General features: G+C 40.0%; 1 protein-coding gene across 1 annotated transcript in view; it reads left to right on the forward strand.

The window, feature by feature from the left end:
- The first annotated feature begins 5,641 nt into the window (after window positions 1-5,641).
- Window positions 5,642-18,735, forward strand: part of hat1 (histone acetyltransferase 1) — a 29,522-nt gene continuing 16,428 nt past the window's right edge. The window contains exons 1-4 of the mRNA XM_015966492.3: window positions 5,642-5,717; window positions 6,286-6,357; window positions 6,459-6,534; window positions 10,103-10,223. Of these exons, the coding sequence (XP_015821978.1) occupies window positions 5,711-5,717; window positions 6,286-6,357; window positions 6,459-6,534; window positions 10,103-10,223 (276 nt within the window). The 5' untranslated portion in view covers window positions 5,642-5,710. The remainder of the gene's footprint in view (window positions 5,718-6,285; window positions 6,358-6,458; window positions 6,535-10,102; window positions 10,224-18,735) is intronic.

Below are 18,735 nucleotides of genomic sequence, written 5' to 3' on the forward strand. Positions count from 1 at the left end.
CGTGTCTGAGCAGAACCTCCCTGAACCGTCTACAGGTAGTTCAGAATGCCTGTGCTCGGCTTCTGACCAAGTCCTCCAAACACACCCACATCACCCCGCTTCTCCTCCAGCTTCATTGGCTGCCAGTCAACCTCAGGGTTCATTTCAAGATCCTGGTTCTGGTCTATAAGGCCTTACATGGACAAGCACCATCTTACATTGGTGATCTTCTTAATCCCTACACCCTCAGCAGGTCCCTGAGGTCCAGTGATCAAAGCCTACTGGTTGTGCAGCGCACCAGGCTAAAGACCAAAGGTGACAGATCATTTGCTGGGTCGTTGCAGCCACATATGGCCAGATTCCAATTCAAGATTCAAACCCCACTGGACAGAACAATTAGCTGTTAAAAAATGAAAATGCATCGATTCAGTTAATTTGTTTTCCAACTGACTTTGCTGATTCACTTAGTTTCTGCATTTAACTACGTTCATTTTAAAACACATGTAATTATTAACTGTTAAAAAGCACCATAATTGAGTCTAGGGGGACATTCAGCGCCATGTTCTCAGTGCATTGACTCTGGTTCCAGCGTGACAGCATCCATTAACAAGATGTTAGCTTAACTTTTCAACAACAGGATAATGTGGAGATGCTGTATCTCTGAAATTCACTCAAAACTATTGTGTATTTAAAATGTGGTTCCAAAATTATCATAAACGTTTTAGATCCACCCACGAATGAAAATGTCACAATTTCAAAAAGGTGTTAATATTCTGTTTTTATTGTGTTCTATTCTGATGTTGCTCTGTCATTTTACATGTTTTAAAAACATTCTGAGCTGTTGATGAATGTTATGAGCTGCTTATTTTGTTTGTTTTAATATTGTTTAACTAATATTTTTGAACAATTTATATGATCTTTAAGCTTTAGTTTTGTTTTTCTCTGGTGGTCTGTATTACAATCACCTGGTAAAAATACACAGGAGCACTTTTAGGGTGAGATTTTATTATAAAAAGCAAATAAACAAAAACTATTTTGATGAGACGTCTTGTTTTTCTGTCTTTGTGTTTCAATGTCTTTTTTGGTATTTTCCCTTTACCCGTCTTTTAATTTGGTTTGCACCTTCTCTGTATTTAAAAACAGCTGACAGTGAACAATGAGCATCATTTCACACACTCCAAGTTGACTCTACTTGAGCTTCTCCATTGTTTCACCAGACACCCTTTTGGGAGCACACTTTCTGCCAATCAGCCAGGTGCATTTTGTTTTGAATGATTCTTTAATTGTTTCCTCTTCTTGATTTGACAGAAACAAGCCATCAATTAGACTTGAATAAATATATACTTTAAAATTAGTTGTTAGTTTTGTCTTGCGAATTCTGTCATCTGTGACTTTCTTTGATTTATTTTTGGCATAATGGAAAAAGTGTGCATTTTCTGTAGATTTTGATGTCTTCTCTTAGATTTTTTTAACCAAGAGTTACAGACTTGAATGTACCAAATAATATAATCCTGAGACCAGATGGGAATTTATAAAACCCTCCAATGAATGTCATCCTGAAGTTCTAAAAGGTATCACCCTATTTTTGGAGTCAGAGGAATATTCTAAAAAACTATCTTGATTGTATGACATTGCATTGATAAAAACCTCAACACTTAATTAGGTCAAAAGTGGAACAACATAGTAGGTTCAGGATTTTTATATCAAAATAATATGACAGTGTTTTAAATATTTTCTCCAGAAAACATGGCTCATTTGAAGTTAATTACGGAGCTTTCTCTTTGCTCTCTCTCACAGAATCCTGGCTGCAGCAAGAGGACTATGTTAGCTTAAATAAGTCGACTCCTTCAAATTATTTAAATCATCATATTGCTCGAAGTACAGGGCGAGGAGGAGGAGTAGCAACCATTTTTCATTCGGACTTATTAATCAGTCCCTTACCAATTAATAGCTACCGTTCGTTCGAACATCTTATTCTTAGTTTTCCTAATCCAGATTGCAAAACTGTAAAACCACTCTTGTTTGTAGTTTTATATCGTCCACCAGGCCCTTACTCTGAGTTTTTGGATCAGATCTCTGATTTTTTATCTGATTTGGTGCTAAATACTGATAAGGTCATTGTAGTGGGGGATTTTAACATTCATGTGGACATTGAAAATGATAGCCTCAATGTAACCTTTAGTAATATCTTGGACTCAATTGGTTTTACTCAAAGAATACATAGCTCCACCCACTCCTGCCATCATACATTGGACCTTGTGCTGACTTATGGCATAGACTGTGAGGAAATAACAATCTTTCCACATAATCCAGTCCTCTCGGACCACTTTCTGATAACCTTTGAGTTTTTTATAATTGAGTTCTCGAGACATGAAAGTAAATTTCACTATAGTCGGTCTCTATCTGACAATGCAGTTGCATCTTTTAAATCAACTGTTCCATCTTTACTGTCCTCAGCATATCAGAGGCATGTAGCAGAGGGCTATATTTTCAGTTCTAGCCCCTCACAAATTGATGCATTAGTTCATCATGTTAATTTCTCTTTACGTGTGGCATTAGATGATATTGCCCCTTTAAAAAAGAAGGTAATTAGGGACAGGAAGTTGACTCCCTGGTTTAATTCTCATTTACGAGCCTTAAAACAAAACTAGGAAATTGGAGACAACATGGCGCTCTGCGCACCATGAGGAGGCCTACCTATCCTGGAAAAATAGTCTTGTGCTTTATAAAAATAAGCTTCGACAAACTAGAACTGCTTATTTCTCAGCACTAATTGAGGAGAATAAGCATAATCCTAAATTTCTTTTCAGTACAGTTGCCAAACTTACACAGAATCATAGCTCCGAGCCATCTATTCCCTTAGCCCTCAGCAGCAATGACTTCATGGGATTTTTTACAAGTAAAATTAATTCTATTAGAAACAAAATCTTTAGCATCCTCCCTAATGTGATTTCTTCTTCCTCAGTAAGTGAGGCAGCATCAGAGTTGACTGTGGAACCTCATCTGTGCTTGAACCGTTTTGATCCAGTTGAGCTTTCAGATTTATCAAAAATATTAGCTTCATCAAAAGTTTCTTAACCTTCAACTTGCATTTTGGATCCAATCCCAACCAAATTATTTAAAGAAGCATTTCCTTTGGTTACTGCCCCCATTCTAGATATAATCAATCTATCCTTAGTAAATGGGTATGTACCACAAGATTTTAAGGTTGCTGTAATCAAACCTTCACTTAAGAAGCCTTCTCTGGATCCAGATGACCCAATGAATTACAGACCAATATCTAACCTTCCATTTTTATCCAAAGTCCTGGAGAAAATAGTGGCCATCCAAGTATGTGAGCATTTAAACACTAATGCTCTGTTTGAGGAATTTCAGTCTGGTTTTAGAGAGTATCACAGCACTGAAACTGCGTTGGTGAGAGTTACAAATGATATTCTCATGGCCTCAGATAAGGCTCTTGTGTCTGTTCTAGTCTTGTTAGATCTCAGTGCTGCCTTTGACACAGTTGATCACAATGTTCTTTTAGAAAGACTTGAACATGTTGTAGGGATCAAAGGAACAGCGTTAGGCTGTTTTAAATCCTACCTGTCTGACAGATTTCATTTTGTAAATGTACATGACAAATCGTCTTCATATCCTGGGTTACTTGTGGAGTATCACAGGGTTCAGTGCTTGGAACAATTCTTTTTACTATATATATGCTCCCAATTGGTAAAATCATTAGACAGCATGGGATAAACTTCCACTGTTATGCTGACGATACTCAGTTATATTTATCCATTAACCCTGATGAACCAAATTGGTTGGGTGGATTACAAGCTTGTCTTGAGGACATAAAAAATTGGATGACTAAACTTTTTGTTTTTAAATCAAGACAAGACGGAAGTTCTCATCTTTGGACCAGAAATCCAGAAAAGGAAATTGCTTAGCCAATCACCTGACCTGAATGGCATTACATTAATCTCCGAGAACAAAGTAAGGAACCTTGGTGTCATCTTTGACCAGGACATGTCATTCAAATCCCAGGTTAAACAGGTTTAAAGGACTTCCTTTTTCCACCTTCGGAATATTGCTAAGATTAGAAGCATCCTTTCCAGGAGTGATGCTGAAAAACTAGTTCATGCATTTATTACATCAAGACTGGATTACTGTAATTCATTACTCTCAGGAAGTCCACAGAATGTAGTTAAAAGACTTCAGCTTGTCCAAAATGCTGCAGCTAGAGTTCTGATGAGAATTACAAAGAGAGATCATATCTCTCCTGTCTTAGCTTCCCTACATTGGCTACCTGTTAAATTCAGAATAGATTTTAAGATCCTCCTTCTCACATATAAAGCTCTTAATAATCAAGCTCCATCATACATCAGTGATCTGATTGTTCCATACGTTCCTAACCGAGCACTTCGCTCTCAGACTGCAGGTCTACTGGTGGTTCCCAGAATATCTAAAATTAGGATGGGGGCAGATCTTTTAGTTATCAGGCTCCTCTCCTGTGGAACCAGCTCCCAGCCTTAGTCCGTGAGGCAGACACTTTGTTTACTTTTAAGAATAGGCTTAAAACATTTTCATTTGATAGGGCCTATGGTTAAAATCTGATGTTAGCCTACATCTGGACAAGTGGGGGAGTAGAGGGAGGTGGAGTGTACAGTCGGTAAAGACAGCTCTTCCTTGCCCTGCCTCCAACATGCCTCCATCTAAATAGGATAGATTATCTTGAGTTATCTCTGTAGTTATGCTGCTATAGGCGTAGACTGCTGGAGGACACACTGACCACTTTTCACACTCTACTGCTTTCTTCTACAATCTGCTCTTTAACTGAATTATTTTCTGCAATTTCAGCTGTTAACTTTATTTTTTCTTTGTGTTTTTCTCCCCAGAAGAAGCTACAACAATGTTCTGCTGAGCTGTGGTGGCCTCATGGAGGGGGCCATTGTCTAGCACACTGCTGCTAACCACTTAAACATTCTTCCTCTCCTGATAATAACTTTGACGTTGGATGTGCTACTACTAGTTTATTCGTTTAATTATAGATCCACTGGGATAAATACAATAAAGTTTATCTCTCACCAAATAGAATATTTACTAGGACATCACAATATAACTATAGACACATTACCTTTGTGTGTGTGTGTGTGTGTGTGTGTGTGTGTGTGTGTGTGTGTGTGTGTGTGTGTGTGTGTGTGTGTGTGTGTGTGTGTGTGTGTGCGTGCCTGCTCTGTCTTCTCGATCCCCAGTGAGTCATGGAGGATGGCTGCTTAAACTGAGCCAGGATTCTCTGGAGGTTTCTTCCTGTTAAAAGGGAGTTTTCCTCTCCACTATCGCTTTATGCTTGCTTAGTATGAGGAATGCTGTAAAGTCACTGACACTAGTCAGTGACTTGATGCAATTTGCTGGGTTCCTTATATAGAAAACATTATTTCTGATTGGCTTAATGAACTGACCTGAGTTGGAATGTTTATTATGTGAAGTGCCTTGAGACGACTCTTGTCGTGATTTGGCGCTATATAAATAAACTTGAATTGAAATTGAATTGAATTGAATAATAAAAACAAATGTTTTGGCCAAAAACAGTAAAAACATAAATAAAATAAAAAAAGAAAGAAAAAAGAAAAAGAAAACAACGAGAGAAATTTACATCCTGTTTAGCCGGAAATACGTCACCCGGATGTTCCCCTGTTTCCGCGGGTCTTTCATGACAACAACACCGATCCGTGCAACACACTGAGCAGAAATGGCGGGTAAGAGGCTAAATGTTTCATTTTCTTAATGATTCGGTTTTTACTGGAAAACATTTCAGCCGTTGGCAACATTCAGCGCTGCTACCAACACGCTGGACCCGCTTTCTCGACTTCAAATGCCTTCAAAACTGCGTAAAACGAGCTAACAGCTTAGCGGATGAGGCAGTGGGCCCGTGTGTGCTAATGTTGGCTATCGAGTCATGTATGTTTAGGGTACAACTAAACATAAAGCTTATTCCGAGTTTGAATGTATTGTTAAATATCAGGAAATAACGTTTTGAGGCTGTGATTCTCCTTCATTCTAGTAGCGCACATGATACTTCTCACTATCTTCCTCTCTTTAGGAGTAACAAGGGTATTTATGATATTTACAGTGAAGTGACCTTTTAATTATAGAAAAACTGAGTAAAGCAGAATGATTTTTTGATTCAGATGTGATTTTTGTAGTAATCTGGTATAGATTTACCTGCTTTGCTTTCATATTAAAGATCAAATATCAAGAGTCTTACACACATGAGCTAAAGCTAAAAAAAACATTTTAACTATATGATCTGTGGTATTATCGCAGGGGTAAATGCTATGGAGAAGAAACTGGCTGAATACAAGTGTGATACCAATGAAGCAATCTGCCTGAAATTGGGTGAGTCTCTCCATGCTGCGTTTATATAAATACATTTGAACAAGTAAAAAAAAAATTCTGACTATCATAACTGCTTCTTTTAAAAAATATTTACATCTCAGTGCGTTTTCCTGAGGACGTTGATGATGACAGCACCACATTCCACCCAGAGTACAGCCACCAACTATTTGGAGACGAGTGAGTTGTTTTCTTCTTTCTCATTATATAAGCACCTGTTGTGATGATAGGCAAACTTTTTGAATGTACTATGTGTACTACTTCATATTGTAGCAAATAAATACAAGAGCCGTATTTTCTGGAGTATAAGTCGCTCTGGAGTATAAGTCGCACCAGCCATAAAATGTATAATGAAGAAAAAAAAAACATATATAAGTCACATTTTGGGGGGACATTTTATTATTTTTCTTACAAAATCTGAGACCAAGCATTTCACATTGCAAGACAAGTACCGGTAACAATAACCAGGGCTCAGCAGCACACCACGGTCTCCAGCAGGGGATGGTGGTGTTTCAAACCCTCCCAGCGGGCGGGAAGAGCTCATTTCTGGGCCGGAGCCGGCCCGCAGCACCCCGCCACAAGCTGCAGCAGGTGATGGCGGTGTTTGAAACCTTCCCAGTGGGACAGGGGAGCTCATTCCTGGGTCAGAGCCGCCCGGTCCGCAGCAGCTCGCCACAGGCTGCAGCAGGTGATGGCGGGGCAGAGGAGCTTATTCCTGGTCCGGAGCTGGTCCGCAGCAGCGCGGTATACATAATTTGGTATGTAAGTTGCAGGACCAGCCAGACCATGAAAAAAAGTGCGACTTATAATCTGGAAAATATGGTGTGCATTTTTAATATTCACACAGTAGAAGTAGCTGAAGAAATCGATGGAAAGCTTGAAGTATAGCAAAGGGATGCAAAGCTGCATGCAATACAAGATTTCTGGAAATTGTCAGCAAAAATGATCAGATCTACAAAAATCAGTTTGAGCATCATTCTGTCTGTAGTTTTGAGAGAAATCTGCCGGTTTAAGATTACAGAGAGAATAATTCATGCTTTTTTTAAATCTATTTTATGCTAGTTTGAGTTATCATTTAACCTAATCTTTAAGATGAGGTTTAAGTGCCTGAAAGAGTAATGGGTGATTGGTAACATCATCAGTGGTTCCCAAACTTATTTTAACCTGGAAAGTCATCCTATATATGTAAATATATAGTCTGGCCACAACCCTAGACAGAACAGTCGTAGGGGCAGAATCTACGATTGTTTTTCAAACTGTCTCCGCACGCTTTTGGACAGTGCCAAGACCGATCAGGGCAACGAACAACGTGAATTATTCATTGCGATGAAAATGAGTTAACGAGCCAGTTCACCATCCATCGTCGAATAAAGTACCTCTATCTGCTAATGTCTCAAAGAAAAACCCAAGTCTAAATTGTCCAAATCTGAGCTGCCACCATCTTAGTAGTTTTGCTCCATTGCAGCTCTGTCGTCATCATAAAAGAAAAAAGCTTAGCTGTAATGGTCCAACGTCTCTACAAAGACTGGCCTGGCCTAAACTCAGACAAGCCCAACGGTAGACCTGCCGAGGCAACAATGGAGTGTGGCTAGTCTGATGTACAGAGGGAAATCTTTTGCTCCTATTACGGTTTGTCTAGACTTCTAGACTAAAACGTTTTAATGTCTGATCCACAAAATGACAGCAATGGAAGACTCGCATCCCCAAATGTCTCTGGTTGAACTAAACAAACCTAGCTCCAAATTCTGGTAACTGCTTCCTAATTTCAGGCCTAAACTCTTCACTTTGGCCTTAAACCCAGCAGGTGCGTTTCTAAAAAATATTTCATGAATCTAGAGTTGTGGCGACGCATCGATGACGTCGACGGCTCGATTCTAAAAATTTGTCGACGTCAGATCCGGTAGTCGACGCACCACGCCCACTTGTTGCATCCCCAGGAGTTTGTAAATGGAGGAGGAATCTGCCTGTTTTTCCTCTAGTTCACCCTCTTCTCCGCCTTCACTAACATCTCCGCCAAATACCGAAGACCCGGAACAATGTCCGTCCACTACTAGATTATTTTCCTGTTTTGCCCGCCTTCGTCTCCCGGCAACGGACAACAACTTCCGGGGTCAGATGTGCTGCTCCGTCTCTACAGCAGATGTAGAAAATCACCGGGAGCGTTTCTACCTTCATAAAGGAGCTTCTTTCAGACATTAGGAGAGCTGTTTTGGTGGTAGCAGTCTCTCCTCCATGCTGGTCTGTTTGCTGCTGGGTGTTTTTGGTTTATTTAAACTTGGTAACTTGAACTTAACGTTGGTAAAGCTACTGTTAGCATTTTTGCTAACAGCTTCTTGCGTTTGGATAAGCTGTTATGCTTTGGTTTAGAGTTCATCGTTTTTGTGGTGTAGATTTCCCTTTTATTACATTTAGAGTGTTGTGGGTTTTTGGTTTAGTTTAAAATATCACCTGAGTTTGGTTTAACCACCCAGTTTAGAGTTTGGACCTTTGGAGATCCTTATTTTGGTCCAGAACCCTGTAATCTTTGCCCAGTGGGACATCCCAGGTTATTTCTACTTTTGTTTTAATTCCCCACAGGCAGAATTAGTTTTATTATTCCCAACCTGTGGATGGAAAGATTTAGTTTTTTTTTTTGTAAATAAACCTGATCATCATTTTAACTTTTAAATCCCGTTATTGTCCCTTCCTTTTTGCACACGAGCCAAACTCCCCAGGAAGGGTCGTAACACCACTCGCCTCACGCACATAAGTGACCAAATCAAAGCAGCATGGAGACACTCTGTCTCCAACCACCTCTCAGGCAGCAGCCTGCACTTCCAAGTTCTACACGTCACCAGAACATAACCAACCGCAACACAATAAAAGCAGTGTTATACAAAATGGAAGGCCTGTAGTGTTTATTCTCTCACAGTAACAATTTATCAATTTTTTTGAGGAATTTATTTGAGATTTTTTGGTTTTTATTAATTGTGCAATAGAAAAATAATCGCTAGATTAATCATCTAAATAGTCATTAGAGTAGTCGACTATTTGATAAAATAATCGTCAGAATAATCGTTTTAAAAATAATGATTTACCCCCAGCCCATCCCTCGTTTTGGTTAGCTGTCTTTAAAATAAATACAAAACTTGATTAACCTGACCAAATCTACTTTTCATGTTTAGGTGAACTTGTTTATATAATATGCCTCATGTGTCAGCTGTGGCTCATCCTCTTTTATCTTACAGTTTGTGCATTAAAATATTATTATAATTAGTTACTCAGAAGAGACTGGTGTGAACACGAGTAATGCTACATCATTAGCCGTGACACCTGTCTCTAGCATTGGCTCTAAATTGCACTTCCAAATGAGTCAAAACTAGGATTGGTTCTTTTTGCGCTTGCTGCAATCAGCTCAAAGGGAACTCTGTAATTGGGGCATTAATTATTTCTTCAAGCGTTAATTGCTAGTAAACTTTAATCGCACTGTTGCATAATGATGAATCTGTTTTGTCATAGTGTGTTTTTTTTATTTTCATTATTATATCATAGTGATGCACAGTGAAACAAGTCCCCCAAGGAAACATTTGTTAGAGCCTCCAGGTGTACGCTCACAGATTTTGTTCAAAAAGAAAATCTGGTGGTTATTTTCTGAAATATTGCTGAAAAATAGATATTTATTAATATTATTATTATTGGAAAAGTAGTGTAATCCACCAATTAGCCTACTTTCTGACATTTATAAATTTGAACAACTTTCTCCTTGCAGTGAAGTGGCTTTTGGATACAAAGGTCTTCAGATGAAGATCTTCTACACCGCTGGAAACCTGAGCACCCTCTTCAAAGTGAAATATTCCTCAAAAGTCACCGACACATTTGATTGTGTGGAGGTGAGAACTGCACTTCTTTGTCCACTTTAAAATGACACCTACATGCTCCAAACGTTACAGGTCTGTTTATTTTCCTCACATCTAGGGCTGCCACAAACGACTATTTTAGTAGTCGACTAATCGCCAGTTTTGTTGACGATTAGTCGACTAATTAGGGCTGCACGATATTAGGAAAACCTGCGATATTCGTTAACAGTGCTTAATATTGCGATATTGATATTACTCACGATAAATGAATAGATACTAAAGTATGCGGTGTTGATGTCGTCTGGCGTGTGACGTCTGCTCTGGGTTCAAAGCAAACAAAAACTAATGCATGAATTCCATTACAACATAACATTTTTATTGTAAAAATATGCAGCTGCACCTGCTACTGTATTAGCAGCAAAACAACAAACTGCATGCATGCAGTTTCTCAGTGACTTTAAAACATCACCTCCACCATCAAACTTTTTCTGATGCTCCAAATACAGAAAAACATTCCTTACCAGGGTTTTTAGAATAAATAAAAATACCAGAAAATAAGTTTAAACGTTAAATAATAGTTAACATCACTTAAATGCAACAACAAATTCTCTCATTGCTACTGAACATTTTCTCCACTTATGTGGTTATGATATAAAGCTGTTGCTGCAATTGGGAAGTGAACTGTGCCGGGCCAAACTAGGAGAATATTAAGATTTTCTGAAGGAAAGAGAAAAACAATTGTCTTCCTTTAATTGTCTACCTTTCAGAAGAGGAACTGGCAAAAAAACTACATGGAAAATATGTGAAAACGTTTGTTTTTAACCCCAAATTGAACAAGTTTACCTAGATCTTAAAAAGCAGCTTAGACGATGAAACTGCAACTATGATTCTGATAACAAGCTAACAAATTGAACTAGCTCCTCTTAAGATAACCGGCTAGCAGAGCTTCTGACTGACAGTTTTATGTGCAGCAGCAAATCAACTATCCTGATTAACAAGGTTATAAAAGCTCATAAATGAAAAATCACTTTGATGTGTGGGGGAACTTTTCCAGGCCCTCTTTAGCAGGGTGGGACTGGGAGGAGAGTGCTGTAGCCTTTTAGCTGGAAGCTAACCGGAGCCACCACCCGGTGGAACACTAGCGACATGGAGGGAGGTGGGTTGGTTCACCGGCACGTGTCAGAGTCAGCCCGGTTATTATCAGCTGCTTAACGACACCGAGCGGAGTCACGTTCACGTTTGAAAGCAGCGCTGAATCCAGAAACATCAGCACAAAGTGCGTTTGTTGCTCTGAGCCAGCATGACGAACAAGGGAACGGCGCCGCTAACTCGGTTCGGGTGTTGCTTCCCAGCCTAAGGGTCTACGTAGGGGGCGGGCGTATTACGTGAACGGACCCATCTGATTGGCCGCATATCAGAAGGGCTACATTTGATTGGTCAAATAATACTTCAGCGTAAAAAACAGAGCTGGTTTACAAAAAGCTGATGTATGACACGGATGGAAATGTTTAAACCAAACATTTATCGCCGTTTTTGATGTGCTTTGCGATGGGCCTATCGCACGTCCTGTTATCCCGATGACGATAATTTTTCAAAATATTGTGCAGCCCTACGACTAGTCTTGTCATTCATTAAAGTTTAGCTTATTGCACCAGGATGCTCTAATATACCCATCATTAGCTTCTAGTTTGAAGTATGATCAGCTATGTACCATCTAATAATAAAGATATGATGATAGCTTATCAAACAACTTTTAATTAATGTTGTAACCTGTTAATACAAATGCTACAGTCTAAGTTTGGGCATCGAGAATCGAGCATCGATTGGAACCGGTTCCAACTGTTCATTTTTCCCGGAATCGCTCAACGTTTTTTATTTCGATTCCTAGAATGCCGACGGAAGAGGAATCTGCGGCCGATCTCCGTGAAAAATAAATGTGATCTGCAAATTGTGATCAACGCTTTTCAGAGCTGATCACACCAGCTGTCTGTCTGCAGCACCGAGTCCCCCCCCCCGGTGCGCATCGGCCAAATATAAACAATCGTATCTGCCGAACCTTTACTCCGTAATGTAAACTTTAACTCCTGCAGCGTAGAGTAAACTTGTTAAAATACGTCAACACGGTGGATTTAATAGAAGCTTTAAATAACAAACTCTGGATGGTGTGAGGTGAGTTTGTCTCACTGCAGAAATAAAAACACACACGGAGCGTCAGCAGTCAGACACGTGAGCGTCAGAAGGCTGAACAATAACCTGTAGAATAATTAAAGTCTTCATGCTAGAGCAGCTTTCTCTGTGGTGGACCACACCAACTTCTGCCAGTAAATAATTAGAATAATAATAAATAGCATTTTAATTTCCTTTCTGAACTATTTCTGTTGAGTTTTAATGTTTAAAATCTGTTAGATTGTTACTGACAGCAGCTACATTTAAGTTTCTGTTCTGACTGAACACTGCTGCAGCATGGAGGTGTAGTTCTCAGTCATCCTGGACATGATCATCCTGAGAGTTTTAGCTGAAAACAGCTGGACGTTTCTGGATATGTTGGAGACATTTAGCCTCTCATCCCAGAGGCTTCTTCCAGACTTTGGTTGTGGTCAGAAACAAACACACTGGTTGTGCTGTAAGTCGTCTTCTTTTTTCTCCAAAACATGTTTTTGTCTAAATGAAGGTGATGTTATTGTTCATAGAATTAAAATTTATGTTGAAGTTAAGATTATTTCATCAAGCAGGGCCTGTGGTTAGCTGGCTCATGTAAAGCATGTCATGTCTTCAATGAATCGAAATTGGGAATCGATAGGAACCAGAATCGAAATGAGGAATCGGAATCGTTCAAAATCAAACGATGCCCAACCCTACTACAGTCAGATGGATGTAGGCACCTAAAACCAAAAATAAATTGTACTAAAAAAAAAAACTTGTGTTCACAAGAGGCATGGTGGCAAGGTTGAAGCGCTTCATCTTCCAATCTTAACTCAGGAAATGGCAGAACACACCGAGGTACGCCTCTGTAGCACGGCTGGTCCACGCATCAGCAGTCAGGGATCATCGACGGCTCTGAGGATCTGCTTTACCGTAAAGACAAAAGATATTAAAGTTAGTTTATTAGTTATTAGTAGAATTAAGGCAGTTCTGAAGGCGAAAGGGGGTCAAACACCGTATTAGTATGGTGTTCCTAATAATCCTTTAGGTGAGTGTTTATTAACTTTTAATGTCTGAGCAGCTTTAGGCTAAAATATTTAATGATGATGATAATAATAATAATACAAACTTCTATAATGCTTTTTAGGACACTCAAAGATGCTTTCATGCACTCAAACGTTCACACACTGCCAGTGATGATAAGCTACTATGCAGCCACAGCCGCCCTGGGGCGGTCTGACAGGCAAGGCAGCCATATAGCACCGTCAGCCCCTCTGACCAACACAGAAAAGTTGGGTGAAGTGTCTTGCCCAAGGACACAACAGCAGAATACCCCTAGCGGGAGCTGTTATCGATCCCATTTATGCTACAGTTCAAGGGCATAAAAAATAAATAACACCAAATGAAATGTTTTGCTTAGCTTGTTATTTAGTTTGAACCCAACGGTCTAATATCAGAAATATTGGAGCATGAATCAAACAAAAAAATCTAATCCTAACCTTCCAATAATTGAGATGTTTGTTTCATTATTGCTGATAATAATAATGAGACCAGCAGGAGGCTGTGGGCTTAGTTAGGATTAAATGACAGCCTACCCAGCTGATGAATCTCCTTCACTAACCAGCTAACTACAAACCTTTTCACAAACATCTGCTGTGTGACTTTTATTATCTCCTCATGTCCATGGTGACTCTGGAGGAGCAGATAGGAAACAAGATCTCCTGTTACTTAAAATGAACCAAAGCTTCCTCCCAGTTTTAATTTAAGATGAATTTAACACCATGAAACAAAATAATTAAGTTTAACAATAACTTCTATTTGACTCGCTCCTGTAAGATTCTCTGTCTGTAAATAAGAGACCGACGATTAGACGCCACACACACGCACACGCACGCACACACACACACACACACACACACACACACACACACACACACACACACACACACACACACACACGACAAAGTAATGTTTCTATTGTTACATTGTGATTTCTTAGTAAATATTCTGTTTGGTGAGAGATAAACTTTATTGTATTTATCCTAGTGAATCTACAATTAAACGGGTAAACTAGTAGTAGCACATCCAACGTCAAGGAAAGCAAAAAGTTATTGTCAGGAGAGGGAGAATGTTTAAGTGGTTAGCAGCAGTGTGTTAGTCGATGGCCCCCTTCATGAGGCCACCACAGCTCAGCAGAACGTCATTGTAGCTTTTTCTGGGGAGAAAAACACTTACAGAGAAAATAAAGTTAACAGCTGAAATTGCAGAAAATAATACAGTTAAAGAGCAGATTGTAGAAGAAAGCAGTAGAGTGTGAAAAGTGGTCAGTGTATCCTCCAGCAGTCTAAGCCTATAGCAGCATAACTACAGAGATAACTCAGGATAATCTATCCTATTTAGATGGAGGCATGTTGGAGGCAGGGCAAGGAGAGCCGTCTTTACCGACTGTACACTCCACCTCCCTCTACTCCCCCCACTGAGTTTTAAAGTCTCTCTCTCTCTCTCTCTCTCTCTCTCTCTCTCTCTCTCTGTGTCTCTCTCTCTGTGTCTCTCTCTCTGTCTCTCTCTCTCTCTCTCTCTCTCTCTCTGTCTCTCTCTGTCTCTCTCTCTGTGTCTCTCTCTCTCTCTCTCTCTCTCTCTCTGTGTCTCTCTCTCTCTCTCTCTCTCTCTCTCTCTCTCTCTCTCTCTCTCTCTCTGTCTCTCTCTGTCTCTCTCCAAGCACATGGAGCTATCGGACCCGCTCAATTAACATAGTTCACTGCCCAAAATCCGACTGAACTCGTTGGGCTTACTTCGTTCGAGTTCGATCTCAGGTTAGAACTCCAGCGCTCTGCCTTGCAACACCAAATAAAGGTGGACCAATATGTCCTTCTCAGTAAATGTGGAGGACATGTTCCACTCTGGCAAATTTGGATGCGACACCGGTGCCGCGGTTAGAAAAAAAACAAAACTGCATTCCATTATAATCGATTAGGGGATGCTTTTTCTATGATTCAGAGTCGTTTATGTCCATATCTTGATGCATCGATTCTTTGATTATTTTTCTCAGCTCTTTTAAACAAGACACAGTTGGATTATACAGATTAAATAGATTATCCTTTTAAAATATGAAATATGAAATTTTGTACCTACTCTCCCAAATTTTGGTTTAATAATTTTATTTTTGTGAGGGAAAAAAGTTTTTCTAGTTTATATGACCAGTGTTCGTCAGCTAAATAAAATATGTAGCATTTAAAAACCAACATTTTTCTTAGTCAGCAGGTTGTTGTTGGGCTTGATGTACGTTCTTTCATTTTTCAAATTAAACTTGAAGGGATAGGACTTTATTTTATAAAAAAGCATTTGTGTTGTGCTTTGAAAAGTGTTTTTTTGTCTGTAGCTGCATATGATCAGGAGATGGAAATGTTGCGGTAAACTTTTTGCCGTGCACAAACACTTCCTTATTTATCGGCAGCAAAACAAGTTGTAATTTTGATGAACAGAGGGTAGCTTTTCTGTGATTGCCTCTAAAACAATCAGTTGCTCTTTAAGTGGAGTCCGTAGCTTTGGGAATGAATTTCCTGTTTCTTTGCTAACTCAGAGACTCTAAAGTGTTTCTGGAGGATGACATTATTATAGTACAAAATCTTCTGTTTCTGTGCGTCCAAATCACATCACAGCACGGTCCGCCACGCCGCACGGCCAGACTAAATCTGAACACCTTTGCTTGGAAGAAAATAGTTTTTTACGTTCAGCACTGATTTATTTGAGTGTCTTGTGTAACTGAATCAGCAGGAGTATTGTGACTAAGCTTAATACCATGTGTGTGTTTACTACCAGAAGTGAATTAGCATTCATGGTATTGTCAGAGTAGCTCTTTTATACTTTCATACAATTAGTTATAATAATTACAATATTTATGTTCCTCCCAAAGGAGAACCAATCGGATATGAAACTTAATTATTGGTATCAAAAATTTAAGATTAATGGCTAAACGTGAACTGTTGTTTGTGAAGTTACTATTTATAGTCAGTATCTACTAGCAGTGGACAGCAGTCCGGATGTTCTCAAAATTGGGGATTTTCAATAGGACATTTAAACAAAAGGCTAATCTGTATTCATGGAAACTGTTCCTGTTAAACTAAAGTCAGCTATCTGTTGCAAAGCTTATTATTATTATTTTTTACATCTAACACAATGTATTGTTTTAAGTGAAACCAGTCCATATAAGGCCACTCCAAACTGAAAACCGTATACCCTAGAACCGTTGGCAAACCTAATACTGAGCCCTGTTCCACAAAAAAATGGCACAAAAAATGGGGTGACTAAAGGTGGTTTTCCAGGAACGCTACGCAGCCTAAAACAGCTCTATTCCATTTTATTTACAAAGCACGTCTTCACGTCCGAGGCCAAAGTGCTGCACAGTAAAAGAGCATAAAAATCAACACATGGAAAGAAAGTAGTAAAAGTAGGACAGTAACTACTATAAAATCAACAATAAAAATAAAATGGAGACATAGTAAAATGCTAACTAGGCTGAACTAAAAGCCAAGGAATAAAAATGAGCCTTCAGGCGTGATTTAAAATCAGAGAGAGAAGGGGCCATTCTCACTGCTAGAGGGAGTTGATTCCAGAGACGAGGCGCACAGATTGATCGTTCTCGATAGCTCGTTCTCCTCGTGTCCTCACGCGAACATTTGGGACCTGTAACAGGCGATGGTCTGCTGACCAAAGAATTCGACCAGGTACGTAGAGCTGAACCAGCTGAGTCAAGTACAGAGAAGGGGTTGTATGAACTAGTTGACTAGTCAACTTCACTGCTCTGTAGTGACTTTTTATGCCTGTCATCGACTAATCGCTTTTACGTGGTAATGACCGACAAGATGCAGTCCTCGGAAAAGACAGCAGGTGACGAGCCCCTGTGCGTCAGGAGGCAATGCGCTGTGCCAGAGCGTCGGTACTGACACCCGCCGTAAAACAGACATTTAACCAAATTGTGACCTTTACCCTCTTGCAATTTAACCTTCCCCTCACCCCATCCTAACCTTAACCAGCTTGCGCATGCAAAGCTCTGATCGTTGACGCGCTCCAGACATCTGCGTCCTGAGCACGGCCACAGTAACATTATCTAATTAGGTGTCACCACCTCAAAAACAAATTTAACACGCAATCGTTCATGTTGGCTCATTTCCTTTTATGTTTTCTGTCTTTTATTTGTGCCTGATGCATTTCGCTGCTGTGGAGTGGAGCGCATCACCTGTTTTGTCCTCCGGTGACGCACCTCACTGATGCCTAACGTTGCAGCGCTCTCTCCGCTGTTTTAGCGGTCGGTAGATCTTTTAGAACTGCAGTTCAAAGGTAACTCATAAGGTGAATATATATGAACCCAGGCAGCAGTTTTTCTTTAGGATTGAGAGAAGATGCAGGAAGATAATAAACAGACAGGACAGAAAAATAGTCAAATAAAAACAAATTTGTTTTTGTACCTGGTGGTTGCAACAAACAGACACCATTGAAGGTAATCAGAAGTGAGGAACAGAAAATGAAATAATTATTTTAATGTTTAGAGCAGCAGGAACTCTGAGAGGCTGCAGGCGCATCAGTGAGTTTGCAGCCGCTGCGCAGGGGGAGGGGGAGAGGGCTGAAGCGGAGCAATATAGATGCAGAAACTACAGTTGTTAAAAGAGATGTGTTTAACTTTGAAAATGTGGGCGCAATCTTGATGGTCAAAAACTCCAGCGAACCAACCGAACCCCCCCCACCCCCCCACCCCCCGCTCCGCTTCAGGTGTATGACGTCAACGACTAGTCAAAGTCGACTCGATTTTCAGTACTTGACTGTCGACTTTAAAAAAAAATTAAATCATGTAACCCCTAGTACAGAGGCGCGTAAAGATAGTGACTTAAAAACAAGAAGTAAAATTTTAAACTGGATGCAGTAGTGCACCGGGAGCCAGTGCAGCTGGGTCAGAACAGGAGCTCTGTACAGCGTGGTTTGAATCAGCCCATCTGAGTGTAGTTTTGTTCCCATGGCAGCTCCGTGGCAGAAAGTGGGTGCACCTCTCATGGGTACAGGGGGAAGGGGACCCGCGGTGGGTGCGCAATTTTTACTCATGACAAAAAACATGAGGTGATGAGTGAACAGTGTAAGGTGACTTGTTTGCTCCACAGAAAAACAACTCGGCTGAAAAATGGTCGTGTTGCTGCACATTTTGTTCAGTTGTATGGCTTTTTGTCAGATTCTGAACCAGGAAATGGCTGCAGGCAGTGTAACAGAAAGCAAAAAAACTCCAGAGCGGCCAGTGATTCCGCTCCCTAGCCAATCAGCGGCCAGAATCACAATGTCACACAGCCTTGCCAGGTACCTCAACGAAGCAGGGACTAAAAAATAGGGGAGAAAATAGAGAGAAAATACTGAACCGTGC

Source organism: Nothobranchius furzeri, chromosome 14, assembly GCF_043380555.1.
Source record: "Nothobranchius furzeri strain GRZ-AD chromosome 14, NfurGRZ-RIMD1, whole genome shotgun sequence".
Classification (NCBI taxonomy): domain Eukaryota; kingdom Metazoa; phylum Chordata; class Actinopteri; order Cyprinodontiformes; family Nothobranchiidae; genus Nothobranchius; species Nothobranchius furzeri.